Source organism: Amblyomma maculatum, chromosome 10, assembly GCF_055883805.1.
Source record: "Amblyomma maculatum isolate TAMU_Amacu chromosome 10, ASM5588380v1, whole genome shotgun sequence".
In the NCBI taxonomy this organism is placed as follows: domain Eukaryota; kingdom Metazoa; phylum Arthropoda; class Arachnida; order Ixodida; family Ixodidae; genus Amblyomma; species Amblyomma maculatum.
In genome coordinates, this window is record NC_139353.1 from 54,930,557 (window position 1) to 54,945,794 (window position 15,238).

The 15,238-nt window shown below is 44.1% G+C and overlaps 1 protein-coding gene across 1 annotated transcript; it reads left to right on the forward strand.

The window, feature by feature from the left end:
• Window positions 1-5,958: 5,958 nt before the first annotated feature.
• On the forward strand, window positions 5,959-10,685 carry LOC146176512 (uncharacterized). The gene is made up of 3 exons (XM_084580988.1): window positions 5,959-6,104; window positions 8,521-8,609; window positions 9,735-10,685. Coding segments are annotated over exons 1-3 (666 nt in total). The 5' UTR covers window positions 5,959-6,102; the 3' UTR covers window positions 10,310-10,685.
• Window positions 10,686-15,238: the final 4,553 nt, after the last annotated feature.

Here is a 15,238-nt window from a genome sequence, read left to right on the forward strand (position 1 = left end):
TTACTTAAATTTGTCCCCGTCTAAAGTTACCGGGCTGCTTAATACGAGCCATAACTTAGTCACCACTTTATCTTACATGAGGCTAGCCACGTGGTTGCAACCACGTAACCCTAGGCTGTAAATGATCACATGCTCGGCCTCCCTCTTGAACACAAAACTGACATGAAATGCACAAACGTAGTAGTAAGACCTAACGCTCCTGAAGCAAAACTATAGATGAATGCCCATGGTGCTTTACTAATGTTACTATCGAAGAAAGATGTCGGTTTTTAAGAACATGCTTCTAGAAATTTGGCTGTATGATAAGTGGCAGCTTGCGGTGCGATTGCATGTTGGAATGTTGTTTGCGTTTGCTCCTACAGAGTATAAAAACCTATGCTCGCATTCAGTCAAAATTAGTTGAAACAATTACATTTATCCGTGGCTATCACTGTCTTCAAAGCGCTCCAATTCCAAAATGTCCTACCGAAACAAGAAAGCATAAGTAAACTTCATAGAAATATCAAATTTTTTTCATCATTTTCTTCAGCTGCATCTTTTAAGTTACCAGGAAGCCAGACACTTAGAGTCGATGCTCGATTCCCTATTCATCCGTTGTGTGTAGTGGTTGCAGATGATTAGGTAGTATTTTGCATGCTTCTCATTTCATTAGACGTCTATTTTTCTTGTGTCTCAATTCATATGGATTTCGAGATAAAGATAAGGATATTCAGTGAGTCGGAATAGGATTTTTTCAGGAGCTGATTTATATTCTGCCCTACTCAAGGGTATGAATATTCTGTGTTTATGCAAGGCAGCATGCACAAAAAATTGTTATAGTGATTTACTTCGCACTATTTTGCGTAGTGTAATATAACGCATTCAGGTAGTAAATTAGAAGATATTATTTAAAGCAATTGGCCAAATGTTTTGAACACATTTGTTCTTAGTGTTAAAATTCAAATTTTCACCGTGCACTGTATTGAAGAAATGTTTATAGATCACTTGGGTTCGTGCTACCGGTATTCGCGATCCAAATTTTAAATCAGTACGTTTTATATATAAAATACCTTTTCGGTGACAAAAATTTGGTTAATGAAAATGGGATGCTCTGTGTCGTGGTACAGTAAAGATTAAGCAATAATCCCAACGTGAACCGTTGTGAAGCACGTAGGTTGAAAAGCACTGCACATATATCGAAAGCTAAAACAGACGCTTGTGCGAGTTGGTAATTCATAAATGTAGGCAACGCAAAAATGACGGTGACGTTGAAAGTGACTCAGCTGGAAGTCAGCACTCTTTTGTGTTCTTCCTACTTCCCCGTCTTTTTTGCTCTGTCTGCACTGAACCGTCAAAGGCTGTATACTCCTGTGTTTCGAAAGTGGATGGCTATTGTGTTAGCGAAATATTTGCGGGAGACATCCATGGAGGAGCTGAGCACAAATTTAATATCAGACAAATTTTCCTAAAAGCTACCCAGAACAATTTCATCGCGCTGTATTACCATTTTGTACGCCTGTACTTTAATCGCTTGCAACACGGTGGCAATTAGGCTCATCTGTTTCGTTATTGCCTATGTTGTGCACGTTGTAGCCAGACTGCGAAAACCTCGCTTCGAGTGAAATGCATGGTTGTGGCTTCTAAAGCCTAGGTATTCATTTCATTGATACATTTCCTTAGGCAGTGGAAACTTTTAATGAACAATATTGTTCGCTTACACTTGTGATGGCCTGATAGTCTATACTTTTGCAAACTTTGTTTTCAGCCTTCTTTTTCTAGACGACCTCCACGACACGATTCTTAACTAGGGCAGTCGGGAACGTCTTTTCCTTAAGAGCCGTGAAAAATTCGAGCAGCGCAGAGAGGGTGCCTTTACTTTGTTTTTAGATTAGACACCAACTGATCAGTCAAATATAACACGAAGTGAATTGGAACCGCGGTTTCTGCATTCGACAACAAAGCGTTAAACTATTGTGCCACGGAAGCGACGAGAACAGCGGGCTTTATTTGCTCTCTATCACCAAGAAAACGCTACCTTGCATCCAGAGGGCATTAAATTACAATGCTGTATGAGTGTGTGGAGTTCAGAAATTTTATAGGGTGCTACGACGCAGGTCGCGATCCAGGAATTTTGTCTAACTATGCCGAAAGCAGAATATTTGACAACATTCCAAGTTGCCCTAATGTGCAAATCGATATTGCCCACCGAGTGAAAGAATAGCTTACATGGTCGTTTCTGATAACACTAATTATTTCTTGCTGAATTTTATATGGCACGATTATTTCTGTGGCTGTCGTTTTAAACTTTATTTATTTTTATTTACTAGTGATGTTACTTTTCACACATCCTTGTACGGCTAGAAAACCAAGTACAGATCTGTACCTCAATGTTTATTGAAATTGTGGTGTTTTATATTTTCTTAAATAGCACCTTACACTGGTTTTTAACATTGACATATGCTTCAATGTCAAGTTTTGTTTCTGTAATTTTTGATGGTGTGTGTAATTTTCAAACACATGCGATATAACTCCTGAATCTAAAGAGTGACCGATTCATTAAAATTAAGTGCTAGCCTGGTTTAAGTCTGGAAACATGTGAAATAGAACGGCATAGGAAGGTAAAATTCCAGAACTTTATTTCAAGAGACATATAATGAGGATTTTGCTCAAATGCGTGTGTCAATTTTGTCAACACCTTAGTCATGGTGGAAACATACCACATCTCTAAGGTGTGTGGTTGCTTGATGACATTGACCGTTTCGACGGCAGTATTGCACCTCGCGATTTCCTAGAAAGAACCCGGCGTCCCAGCTGAGACGCCAGCAACGCTCAAACGGGTATTTGCTTCGCGGTGGCAATGAGTTGTGCTTGTTGCTGCTGCTTCATGCTCGTCGCTACCAATTGCATCTTGTTACCGTTCATAAAATCTTCGCTGACGCGATGAGTTCTAAAGGGTAGCGTCTTGCTGACGTCGTGCTCTCAAAGCACCACTGCAGAAGCGACTATTTATAAAGGTCTCCAAAAAATATCCTTCTTAGTGTTCGTGGTCTGCATAGGGTTCGTGGTCTGCAAAGGACTGCATAGTTTTTGTGATTCCTCTTTCCGAGCCGGTTGCTTTCTTCTTGTGTTCGCCGAGGAACCTTCCACCGTGAAATCTGCCACTACAAGGTAAGCCGTTTTTTTTATCAATGCTTCCCAATGCCCATCACTTCGGTGAGAAAAATGAAATTCTTCACATTAGCGCACATTGACTCTTATGTAAAGCTGCCCTGTGTGAATTAAATGTTCTCCCTAAATTGCTTTGCATTCGTTCCTTGCTGCATAGAAAAGTGACATTGAATTATACCAATCTGGTAATATTGCCCTGTATGTGTTTTCTCTGTCAGCCTTGAAACGGATGACGTACACGAGTTTTTAATTTCTCTATCTATTTAAAACCGGTGGGAAAGCTTCTTACGACTCTCGCATTGTTAAAATATTTTCCAGGACTACAAGTTTATTTCTGCTGTTGACAGTACAAGTGTGTCTTCACAGGGACATGAGACACCTCCAAAAAAATGGGGAATTTGTGAATTTCGAAAGCTATGGAGATTCATCAACCTATTTGTCAAAACCCAGTGTCATTTCTTAATTAAATGCTCCATCTCGTGGAAACTGCTGCTGAGAGTCAAAGTATGCGAAGGCTAACAGGAGCACTGTTTTACCGCACCACTGATGTTCATGTGGTACGACGCACTATTGCGACTCATCAGCCATTTCCAATGAAAGCAAGGTTGTTCCGGGCGCATGACCCCTCCTGGTTTTCAGTATAGCTTACGCCAGACCAGTCTGGCGTAGATTTGCGTAGTGTATCTGCTTTTAGCATGCTTCCTCGTGCCAAAATTGCATCAGAAAAGCAACTGCTGTTACGAAGAACTCCGGTTACTTTTAATTCTGATTTGTGCGTCGCTTTATACCGGTAATGAACTTTCGTTTTAACAAATAGAAAAATCACGTTCTGACTGCAATTCTATACGTTAGGCGCGGAAATTAACTCATTGTACTGTTAACGCCGGCTTGAAAGATTCACAATTAAGAACAAATGATCGTTCAGTGATCTTTGGATGTAAGGCAACATTGAAATGAAAAGAAGTTTCCCGCAGTACACTTGCCTGGACTTTTTGTGCTCCATGCCTTTAATTTGGCTGCTCTTAATGATTGGTGCTGGTTTGCAACAAGTTACAGGGAATTAGCATTTTTAACTGCCATCTTGCACTGCGAAACTGGCGTCTGTTTTTTTTTTTTTTCTCTTGGCAAGCTATATATCAACAGGCAGCAAATTTTGTTTCTGTCAGTTGAAAACTAAGATAAATGACAAAGGCCAATATATGCTGACTGCACTAAACCGCTTTCGCCAGTTTGAAAAAGCAATGTTGCACAACTGATGTGATTTCAAGTGTACTGCGAAGCACTGGAAGGCCTAATATAGTTTGAGTAGCGCAATAAACCTTCTATCTTAGTTAAACTGAATAACTTATCAGGGTGAAGAGTAAGCAAACCTGAAATTGGAAATTAGTTGCTAAGAACTTGAAGCTTTGCTCGTGCTGCTTCAAAACTGCAGCGTGAAATCACAAGTCCTGTCTGCACCATGAAGCAACGTCACGTGATACGGAAATGACATCTATGATTGGCACGCGTGCTAAGCACGAGGCATAGGAGTTTCCCGCAAGAAAAATCTTCGATGATGTTATCACGCCAAACTCCACACAACCTCAAACATAAAAATCCAGGTTGAAATATTTTCGACGATAACGCTTTTCGGTAATGAAATTTTTAAGCGGAGTTGGCGTAGGCTTTCTAAACAAAGCTTGCAGGAGACTAAGCCCGCGTTGATGAACGGCAGCGGCTATAGATTCAGGCTTCAGTCGTGCGCACATCGATTACAAGCTGCTGAGTTTCAACTCGGGTGGTGCCTTTCGGGGCAACACTCAGCGCAGAAGGAATAACTGCTTTTGCAGTGACCCCTCCTCAAACGAATCGCTCACAAGTACACTCGGCGAAACGTTTTCCTTCGTTTTTATCTTTGCGGTACTTTCATCCTCAGATGTGCTCCCATAATGTTTGCGGCACATTATAAGCAGTTGTAAAATCTAGAAAAATATCCTTATTTCTCTGTTCTAGAGCTTAACGAAGTGCCATGGTTCGAAAATGTGGTGCAGGGATAAAGTGGGTTCCAGTATCGAAATTCAATCCCCGAGTACCATTTCCCAATAAAAAGAAAACAAAAAACTAAACTTTCGCTTTCCGAAGCTCTCAACACGTGCGTTTTTTTTTTTTTTTTGAATACTGCAAGCTAAGGAATGGTGTGCTCAAACTGAACACGAACAGATTTCTACCTAAGAACGCGGCTTCAAGTGTGCTAGCTGTAAATAAGTAATGAGTGGGTTCTGAAGTGGGCAGCGCCTGCATTATATCGCACCGCCCATCTTCCTGGTCACCTTAATCAGCCAAGAAACAAAACCTAGGTCCCAGAGTTGCGTCAAGCGGTTTAGACTCGGAGGTGAGGAGTAGGCTTCAGTTTAGAAGGACGCCGCACCGCTGCCCGCTTCTGAACCCACTCTGGCCACCACGGGGGGGTTTGGTTACTTTAGGCACAGACGTTCCGTGCCAGGCGCGTGTGCAGCACAAAATTTGATCTAATAGCGTAGGTTTGCTTTACGAAAAAAAAAGTGACCTTAAGCTGCCCGCCACGCTATTGTTCCCAAAGGCCGGTTGGAGCACAAAAGAAATAAAAAAGCGGGGTCCTAATCGCCTCTCCAAGAACGGACTTTTTTTTTTTTTTTTCCAATGACACAAGCTTTTACGCTGCTAGTCTACGCTTGCAATCTGCTCGGAAGCACAGCGGATGTGGCATATCCGGTACTCTTAATAAGGGTATAACGAGTGGCAATATCAAGGATGGCAGGCATGTGAAGGACCTACTATCTACTTATCAGCTCTACCCTGCGGTTCCCATAGCCTTATATATAGCCAACTTCGACATCTATCCATACTGTCTTACGAGTTGCCTGGCGTCCTGCTAGCTATATTTGCTTTACGCAAAACACAAAGGAACATTCGAAGGAGCAACTGACAACCCCCAAAATGTAAGTTTACATGCGCATCAAGCTCTTTACTTGTATTCCAGAAGAGGAGGTTTCTCACATATATGGTGCGCGTCATTTAAAATATGTGTGTTAGAATTACGATGCAACTGTAAGAAAAGAAGGGTGAAATTGTTTTATTATGCCTAGGTCTTGATGCGCAAGAGACCAGAAGTATAGGGGATTTTTGTTTAGTCGGTAGAATTTCTGAAAGTTAGGTCTGAAGACGCTCAGCTATTGGCCATCCGTGGAAACGTCATCGCATATATATTTGTTATAAAACTGTTGGCCTGAATCCGACAGATCTCCGCTTCATGTATATGGAAAAGCATGAGTTAATTAAGCATGCAAAGTCAGGTATGGCAATGTGCAACAAGAGAACGTTTAGACTACTGGATCGTATTTAAAAAAAACATATCTTGGCCTACACCCTCTCTTGATGCAGCAGCTTCATGCCTTTAATTGCAATCTAATGTTAATAGTATAATCAATACGTTTGTCAGGCTTCCTAGAAAGAAAATTATGTTGCAACAAAAATATGATTTGCAGCAAAGGTGTTTGTCTTTTACTCTGTTGCATGTTTTCCTTGTTAATAAGCAAATGAACACCTACAGCATTCTAGCTATTACTAGCCACCAAAATGTTGATCCGTGAAGAGACAATAACTGATCAGAGGAAGTTGAAAAGGAATAGGGTGTCACATTACCTAAAGTTCAGTGGTTACTTGTGGCAAAATTATCTCGTGATCTTCCTCTGATGACTTCTAATGACGGTGGTTGTTCATTTATGTTGCTTTTACGCCGCTCTCCATTTTCTGCAAGGGTTAAACATGTCAAATGGCCCAATTTTAACAGGCGATTAAGTAATTTTGTTAAATCATTTAGGGAATTATATAAAGTACACTCAACAAAAATAAAGAACAGCGGATATAAGGGCAAACAATCGCTCAGGACGAACGGTCCTTCACACTAAGTTTCCGAAGAGCAAGGCGTCATCGCCCCACTTTTTAGCCCTTTCTCTGGCAATTCACACCCTTCTCACTATCATCGACTACTCAATATCAGCTACACATTAGTGCTGCAATGTTCCGAACTTAATGCAGAGCGCTTTCTCGTGGTTCCCATCAATACGTGGCCCTCAGAAATCCCCTCCCAACAGTTGGAGCACCAATCATGATACTATAAGAGCACTTTCGAGCATTCCACATGGTTTTGACGCTTGATAATTCTTTGATATCTTGACGAAAAGGAAAGTAAAACTCAGCAAACATATGAGTAAACCCACCATTGCAGCAAGCGTGGGCCCCTCGTCGAAACTATTAAACACTGTGTAGACGCATACAAAACCATTGACATAAAGCAATGAACATGAACTTAGAACGCCTATATAGTACGCAAGCTCACACGCCTCGACTATAGGCAGGTTGCAATGGTAATCAATGATGCACCTTTGCAATTTAAATAAAGTTTCATCCCTCGCAATATCCGACTTAACACGGGAAAATGTGGACATAAGCGCGCCATTTTCATCTGCTATACTAGGTAAGATAGTCCATTTCATTCAAGTGTCCTCATTAGGCTAGAGTCTAAGAATATTTACGGATTCCAAATGAAACCGAATGTATGAAACGTCCGTTAACACTACAAATCAATCAAAATGAGCACAAAACATGCCTCCTTCTAACTGAATGCTTCTATGTATTTGGAGGAAAAGGAAGCCTATAGGACTAATGCAACCGATTTTAAAAGGTAACAATAACGGTAGTGTTTTATTTCAGTGACATCAGAGGCCGAAGCGATTCCTGCGGGAAAATATGCCAACACTTGCGATTTTGTTGCATTTACACGCGACAGTTCTTTGACTATGAAGTTATTCTTCCTTACATTGGAGTTTCGGCTGGTATGGCTAAGAGCTGAATTTACATTACCTATGCGTGTCTCTGCAAAGTTAAATTTTGCTCTGAGGTTTTGGAAAACGCACGCACGCACGCACGCACGCACGCACGCACACACACACACACACACACACACACACACACACACACACACACACACACACACACACACACACACACACACACACACACACACACACACACACACACACACACACACACACACACACACACACACACACACACACACACACACACACACACACACACACACACACACACACACACACACACACACACGCACGCACGCACACACACACACACACACACACACACACACACACACACACACACACACACACACACACACACACACACACACACACACACACACACACACACACACACACACACACACACACACACACACACACCAAATTTCTCTTCACGACTTTCTAAAGGCAGCACTGCATCTGCTGCTTACTATAAGATGACTAACAGCAGCGCTCAATCTTTTTTCTGCAGGCCACCAGCAAGTATGCCGATTATGAAGTGTTTGGCTGCTGCCGTTGTCATGGTTCTAGGTGTTGAAGCCCGTCTATTCAGAACACAAGGTTAGTCTAAGCGGCAATTTTTTAATTTGCGTCTATATTATCGGAAGAATCCGTACAAACATTTCTTAAGTTGGATTTGATTGCGTTGATGTCAGTACAATTGGTGGAAAAAGGCTGCACTGGAAGATTGTGCATCCGCAAAACGTCGGTAATGTACCAAAGGGGATGCCATTGAGGCAGAGTACTATTACAATGTTTCCAGCTCCTCACTATGTCTTAATCTTTTTCCTGCTTTTAATATTTTGGACGGACCACTAACAGAAGACAGAAGACATTTAAAGCTTTTTAGAACTGAGGTACTCTGATCGTGAATAACAATTTATCAACCTGTACGGGAAAATCAACCGCAGTCACTCGGCGTGCACATATTGACAAGCAAGTGAAAACAACCAATTCTATGCGCTCGGCGCAACCTAACATTGGTCATCATTGAGCGATGTTGTGTTTGTGTGCGACAATTATTAAGCCTGATTACGCGCCCCAAACTGAGAGAAAAATGTTAGCAAAAAAATTGAATTTCTTGGATTGGCACCGTTCGCCGTTTCTTTGCGCTCAGAATTTAGAATCATACTGCCATATTGCTTTGCTCTGTAATGAAATCTAGGGAGAATAAAGGCAAATGGGCGTTGTCTGAAATCTCATAGCGCGGAAATATATTTCTAAGCCCAGTGCAATTACAAACAAATTGCTAGTGCATCGTAACATAAGACATCGATGTTCGAAAAACTGAAGAGGGTATCAGGGCTAAACGACACAACGCAGCAATCCGGAATTTCGCGCACATCCGCCGAAACTCTAAGAAAAAAGTTAGGAACAGATTGAGTTGATTCTTATTGTTCGCCGTTCCCTTGCACAGAGTTTAGGGATTCTACTCCGATACTTGGTTGCTTAGTAATAAAATCTTAGTCGAATAACGGCAGCAGGCAGCAAACATTTATCTATTTGTTCTATGCAGGCGCCACCTCAAGGTCTGGAATTCCACTTTCGCAGCACTTACTATATTACTTAGATCCCTGAGCAATCTTCGACGGGAGGCATGTACGCTGTTAGTTAAAGCGAAAAGTATTGAATTCTTCGAAAACTAAACGCACGTATTTTATGCGCCTCGTATTTTGTTCTGTGCAGAGACACCATGCAGTCTGCCAGACATTGACCTCGACGACGAAATAGACCAACTGCTGGAGAAGTTGCCAAAAGATTTCATTCCCATCGTTTGGCGAGGCTTCCAGTATTTCCTTCCTGGCCTAGAAATTGGTAACCTAAACGTGACCGGTATGAACAAGATTAAGCGATATGGCCCAGTGGTTCCTTACTGCATGAAAGCTGAAAGCATGGTCCAGGTAGATCTCGTCAACATGGGCGAGGTTGCCCTAACTGTTCCCTGGAGGATCTGTTCTGGACAAGAAGGCACTGCAACACTCCACGCTGAGTACTCGCGCTTCACAGCACATTTAGTATTTGATAAGGAAGGCAGCAGTGGAAAGTATCTGGCGTGGACCGACAGGTTTCCCACTTTGCCGGTCATGACGCACAACATCGAGTTCATCGTGAAGGGCCTTGGTAAAGGGGGCGAAATTGCTAGCTTTGTAATGAGCAAGCTAATAACAACAGGGTTCCAGGACGTGTGGAAAAAAGGTTTCTTCGTGAATTTTCGCAAGGCCATGCTAAGGGCTCTGCAAGAAAACAATGAAGTCATTTAGGCTCTGCTTACGTGCTGTCAGGTGAATAAAGGATTCCAAAGTAAGTGCTGCGCAGTGGAGCTGTTCACCTACAAACTGCGACCATCGGTATAAATTTTACAAGATGGGTGCACGAGATCCAATAAAACTTCACTATCTCTCATTTGTTTTTGTAGTTTTTTAGAATATTCTCTGTATGGGGGGGGGGGGGGTGCATCATGCTATTCTGTAGTTGGTGTCTGATGTTCAGCGCACGTTAAACAAAACCTGGTGGTTGAAACTTCTGGAGCCCTCCACAACGGCCTCTCTCATAGCCTGAGCCGATTTGGGAACTTGAACCACATAACCAAATTATAACCATAGATGGCTAACATTAAAACACCCTATTTACTTTTTATTGCGTACTTCGATATCTTATATTATTTCAGGAGGTTTTACCTTCTCATCCACATCACAAGAGAGTACAGATAACAAAGGTATTCCTGTGCGGTTCGTCGCCCAGTATGTACTTGCTTCCGGTTTTTATAGGAACGCTGCAATACAGAGCCGTTCTCAAACATACAGCTCTCTACAAAAGACCGCGGAAAGCCTATTGGGCCGGTCCCCGGCGCTCCTGCTACTCGTGCGCGCTCGCTGCGGGAGTAAATAGTTTGTAGGTGTTCGGCTCTCTTATTCTTGCAGACACACGAGAGGGAAAGTGGCACTGGCATCATGACAATGCGTGTGGCATTCCTGACATCCCGTTATTCGAGGATATTCTGGGCCAGTGCTCTTACACCTATTTAAAGTCCAATGTCTCTCTTGTTAGGCGCGCCAAATCGAGTACGCGCTGTGCAAACTGCTACACTGAAGCGGCGCCTCAACAATAAGCCGCGCGACGTTTTCTCATCGCCGCTGGGTTTGGCTACAAATTTCAAGCCGTCTAGAGCCTCTCAGGTGTTCAAGCCGCGAAAAAAAAAATGGTCGCGGACTAGCTTTTCCCTCTGAAATATTACATGCAGTACAGCTTGAAATTGATTCTGTTCGCTATTCTTTTCTTGGTCTTGCGTTTTGCACCCGTCCTGTGTCGCGAAATTGCACTTCTTAGTTGCAAAGTAGAGGACTATTTACTTATTTATTAACAATACTGTAAGCCTTTACGGGCTGTTACAGGCTGGGAAATAAAAATAAAATACAGAAAAAAAGGCACGAACGTTAGTACAAGAAATACAATTCTTGTTTTTTCTCGAAGAGCTCAGCTGAGCTCGTGAAGGCGAATTCCCTTCTGCAAGAACCTATACTGCGATATGTCTTAAAGGTGGTGGTGGGGGAGGGGGGGATCATAAGGGGCTGTCCCAATCCGGATAACATTTCTTGCGCTGCCTGGAGTGATAGAAATATTGTTTTATGAGTAAGCCTACGTTTTTTAAAAAGCCCGCATTGGAATAGACGTTTGGGAAAGTATTATTTGGCCGCTGAAAATGCCTCTACTATGTAGAACGCTTTTTGCTTGTGCTCAAGACATTGCTGCCCCGTTCAAAATAAAGCCAAATGCATTTGCTTATGCCTCCACGCTTACTATAGCTTAAGCACTGCTGTAAATTTCACATGTCATGAAACAGAAGACAGGTGTTTATTTGCTACCTTTGGCCAGAAATGTATTCTATCCAAGCTAATATTAAAGAATAATGCCATAACCGATAATAGGTGACTGCTGCGTCACCTATTTATCGGAGAAAGAGCGCCAGAGACTGACATTGTATTATTAATATATATGAAATGGCGAGTCATAAGTACCTTGAAAGTAAAAAAAAAATGAAAACTTCAATGTTAATGGCTATTGATGCAATGATTAGGTGACGAATGCCGCTGATTTCAAGGGTTCGCGGAAAACGAGCGGGCATTATCTCATTAGCGGCTGCACCGCAGCACTGGTTTCGCAACTGGGCCAGTTAACTGGGACGTGCGGCGAGTCGGGATCGATTCCAACGTACCTGCTTTCTGCGGTTCTTTAGACTTTCCTCTTTAGACTTTTTCGGATGCTGCTGTAATACTGACGAAAGCCATGCCAGAGCACGAAATTCATTCGAAATGAGAGAACTTGGAGGTGGTTTAAGCCTCGTCTTAAGAGTGGAACTGGGTAACACTTCTGTTTCTTTTTTTTAATTTTTTCACTCAAAAATAATACTCCTTGTACTGCGGAGCATACCGCGGCGCCTCTGTGCTCATACGCAAATTACACTGCGCGACATACCACGATTAGACAGTGCCCATACGTGAATTACATTGCTCTTACACACGAATTACACAACACAACATACTATACGTCACTACAGCACTCTTTATTTTGCCAGGACCGCGTCGGGCTCTTCGGTGTGGGGTGACCTGTCTTCTAGATTCTGACCTAGAAAGTGGCGTGGTGCCGGGCGGAGCGTACTGTGAACAAGCAGCCAAAGGGACGGCGGCCAAAAGGAAACCAAAGCTACAGGTCCATGGCGATGATGGGAGCGCATATAACGTCTCCAAACGCAACTAGGCGGCCAGCGGAAGGCTTCTGAATCAGATGATACAGAGGGAGAGAGAAAGAGAGCGAGAGAGGTAAACAACTTTATTATATATATATCAGATGATATAGAGGGAGAGAGAAAGAGAGAGAGAGAGGTAAACAACTTTATTATATATATATATATATATATATATATATATATATATATATATATATATATATATATATATATATTGTACTGTGATAGTCAGCACTTCAGCCATCGACATGCACCAGTGCGTTGTGCGACGAAGACAAAGAAGATGTACGCTGAGCTCGCCGTTGCAAGGTCCTCTCCTCACAGCTCTCCATCCGAGCGTCAATAAACGCCCTATTACAATTGGCGGAGGTGCCGGAAACGATCCCATCCAAACTGCTGCGAAGCCGTATACTGCCCTCTACGACCGCCATGCAAGACGAGTCCACTTCGACGCTGCCGGCCGTTCCACCCACGATCAAGTGTTCTGGCGTCGTGCGCCAGCGTGACCCTTGCCTCTTCAGTGGCACGGCCGATCAAGATGTCGACGACTGGCTGTCATCGTATGAAAGAGTAAGCACCTACAACAAGTGGGATGACTCATACAAGCTCAGTAACGTCATATTCTATCTGACGGACATGGCGAACCTCTGGTTACGCAACCATGAGGCTGACCTGTCATCTTGGTCGCAATTTAAAAAGAATTTCGCGGAAGTGTTCGGCCGCCCGGCAGTGCGTAAGCTTCGTGCCGAACAACGTTTACACGATCGTGTTCAGCGCGCTGATGAGACCTTTACCAGCTACATAGAAGACATCGTTGATCTCTGCAAACGAGTCGACCCGGCCATGCCGGAAGCGAACAAAATCCGCTACATCCTCGAGGGCATTACTGAGGACGCCTTCCAGATGCTGGTAGCGAAAGATCCCACCAGCGTTAGTGAAATCGTGAAGCTTTGCCAGAGCTACGACGAGCTCCGCAAGCGGCGCGCTTCTAGGCGCCGCTCCAGTGTGTGCGACGAAGGCGTATCCGCATTAGCCCTGGGTGGTTCGCCAACTTCTGAAGGGAGCGCGCTGAATCAACAGATGAAAGATTTTATTCGTGAAGAGGGCGCACGTCAACTCTCGCTCCTTCCCCTTTTTCAAGACTCGGGCCGCCTCGTTCCTGAACTGGCTCCATCTTTGGCCCCTACTATACGCCGTGTCATGCAAGAACACGTCGCTGATGTCTTGCCGTCCAACCCCGTGCTGCCGCCTGTGACGGCACCTCTCACAAAGGCCCAAGCAACGGCTAGACCACCACCTTTGCCCACGTCTGGCTCCTATGTGCAGGTCCCGGCCTACCGTTCACCGCCGCATGCTGAGCCTTCGTTCCAAGCCCCACCCTCAAGGTTCCGCCCACATCCTATGAAACCTTGGCGTACTACGGACAACCTTCCGATTTGCTATGCCTGCGGTCGGCCAGGCCATGTTGCACGCCTTTGTCGCCAGCGCCTCCAACCTTCACAGCCTGACATTCGACCTTACCCGTACGATACCGACTCACGCTCGCAAATGATTGCGCCCTGTTCTCAATTTGTCTCACAAGATCGCCAAACCTATGCCACTCGTCGATCACATTCTCCTCGGCGCCGATCGCTTTCTCCAATGCTGCGACGTCCTACCAGCACCGTTGAGGGAAACTAACAGTCGCAGTTCCGGGGGCAAGAACTGCGCTTGTTTCGAATTCCTCAAGTCCTCTGTGTCGTCCTGCTAATGTTATCAAAGTTTGTGTAGAAGGCGCCACAGTTCTCGCTCTCGTCGATACCGGTGCAGCCGTCTCCGTCATCAGTGAAGCGCTCTGCCGTCGAATTCGCAAAGTGACCACTCCGATTTCCGACTTTTCGCTCCGCACCGCCTCATCACAGCACATTCACCCCTCCGCATCTTGCACAGCCCGTGTGCTCATTCAAGACGTCTTGTGCCCCATCGAGTTTGTTGTTCTGCCGAACTGCTCGCATATCATCCTCGGATACGATTTTCTATCGACTCATCAGGCCGTTATTGATTGTGCTCGTGCGCAAATTGCCTTCGCCCCCCTCTGTGATGCCCCCTTCTGTGATACCCCTCCCCGCACTGCAAAACTTCTCGTCGCCCATGACACCGACATTCCTCCGTTTTCTGCTACCCTCGTACCACTGTCTTGTGAGTGTGTAACTCCTTTGACTGCGATTTTTACACCTTCCGAAGCCGCCTCCCGTCATCCCTGCCTCCTTTTTCCGTTCGCAGTTCTCGAAATTCAAGACGGCGAGAGTGCACTTTACGCTTCGAACCCATTTTCTTGCCCAGCAATCCTGCTCCGTGGCGAATGCATTGGACGTCTTGAAGAGCTTGATCCCGGTCATATCACCACTCTTGCTGACTTAACCCCCTCCTTCGGCGTTAGTCTGTGCTCTTGCGATGTTGCGACCGC

What these genes read in the sequence shown, in the direction of transcription:
- LOC146176512 (XM_084580988.1), top strand. An exon ending in CCGTCTATTCAGAACACAAG is followed by an intron (nt 8,610 to 9,734) that starts GTTAGTCTAAGC and finishes TGTTCTGTGCAG; the next exon opens with AGACACCATGCAGTCTGCCA.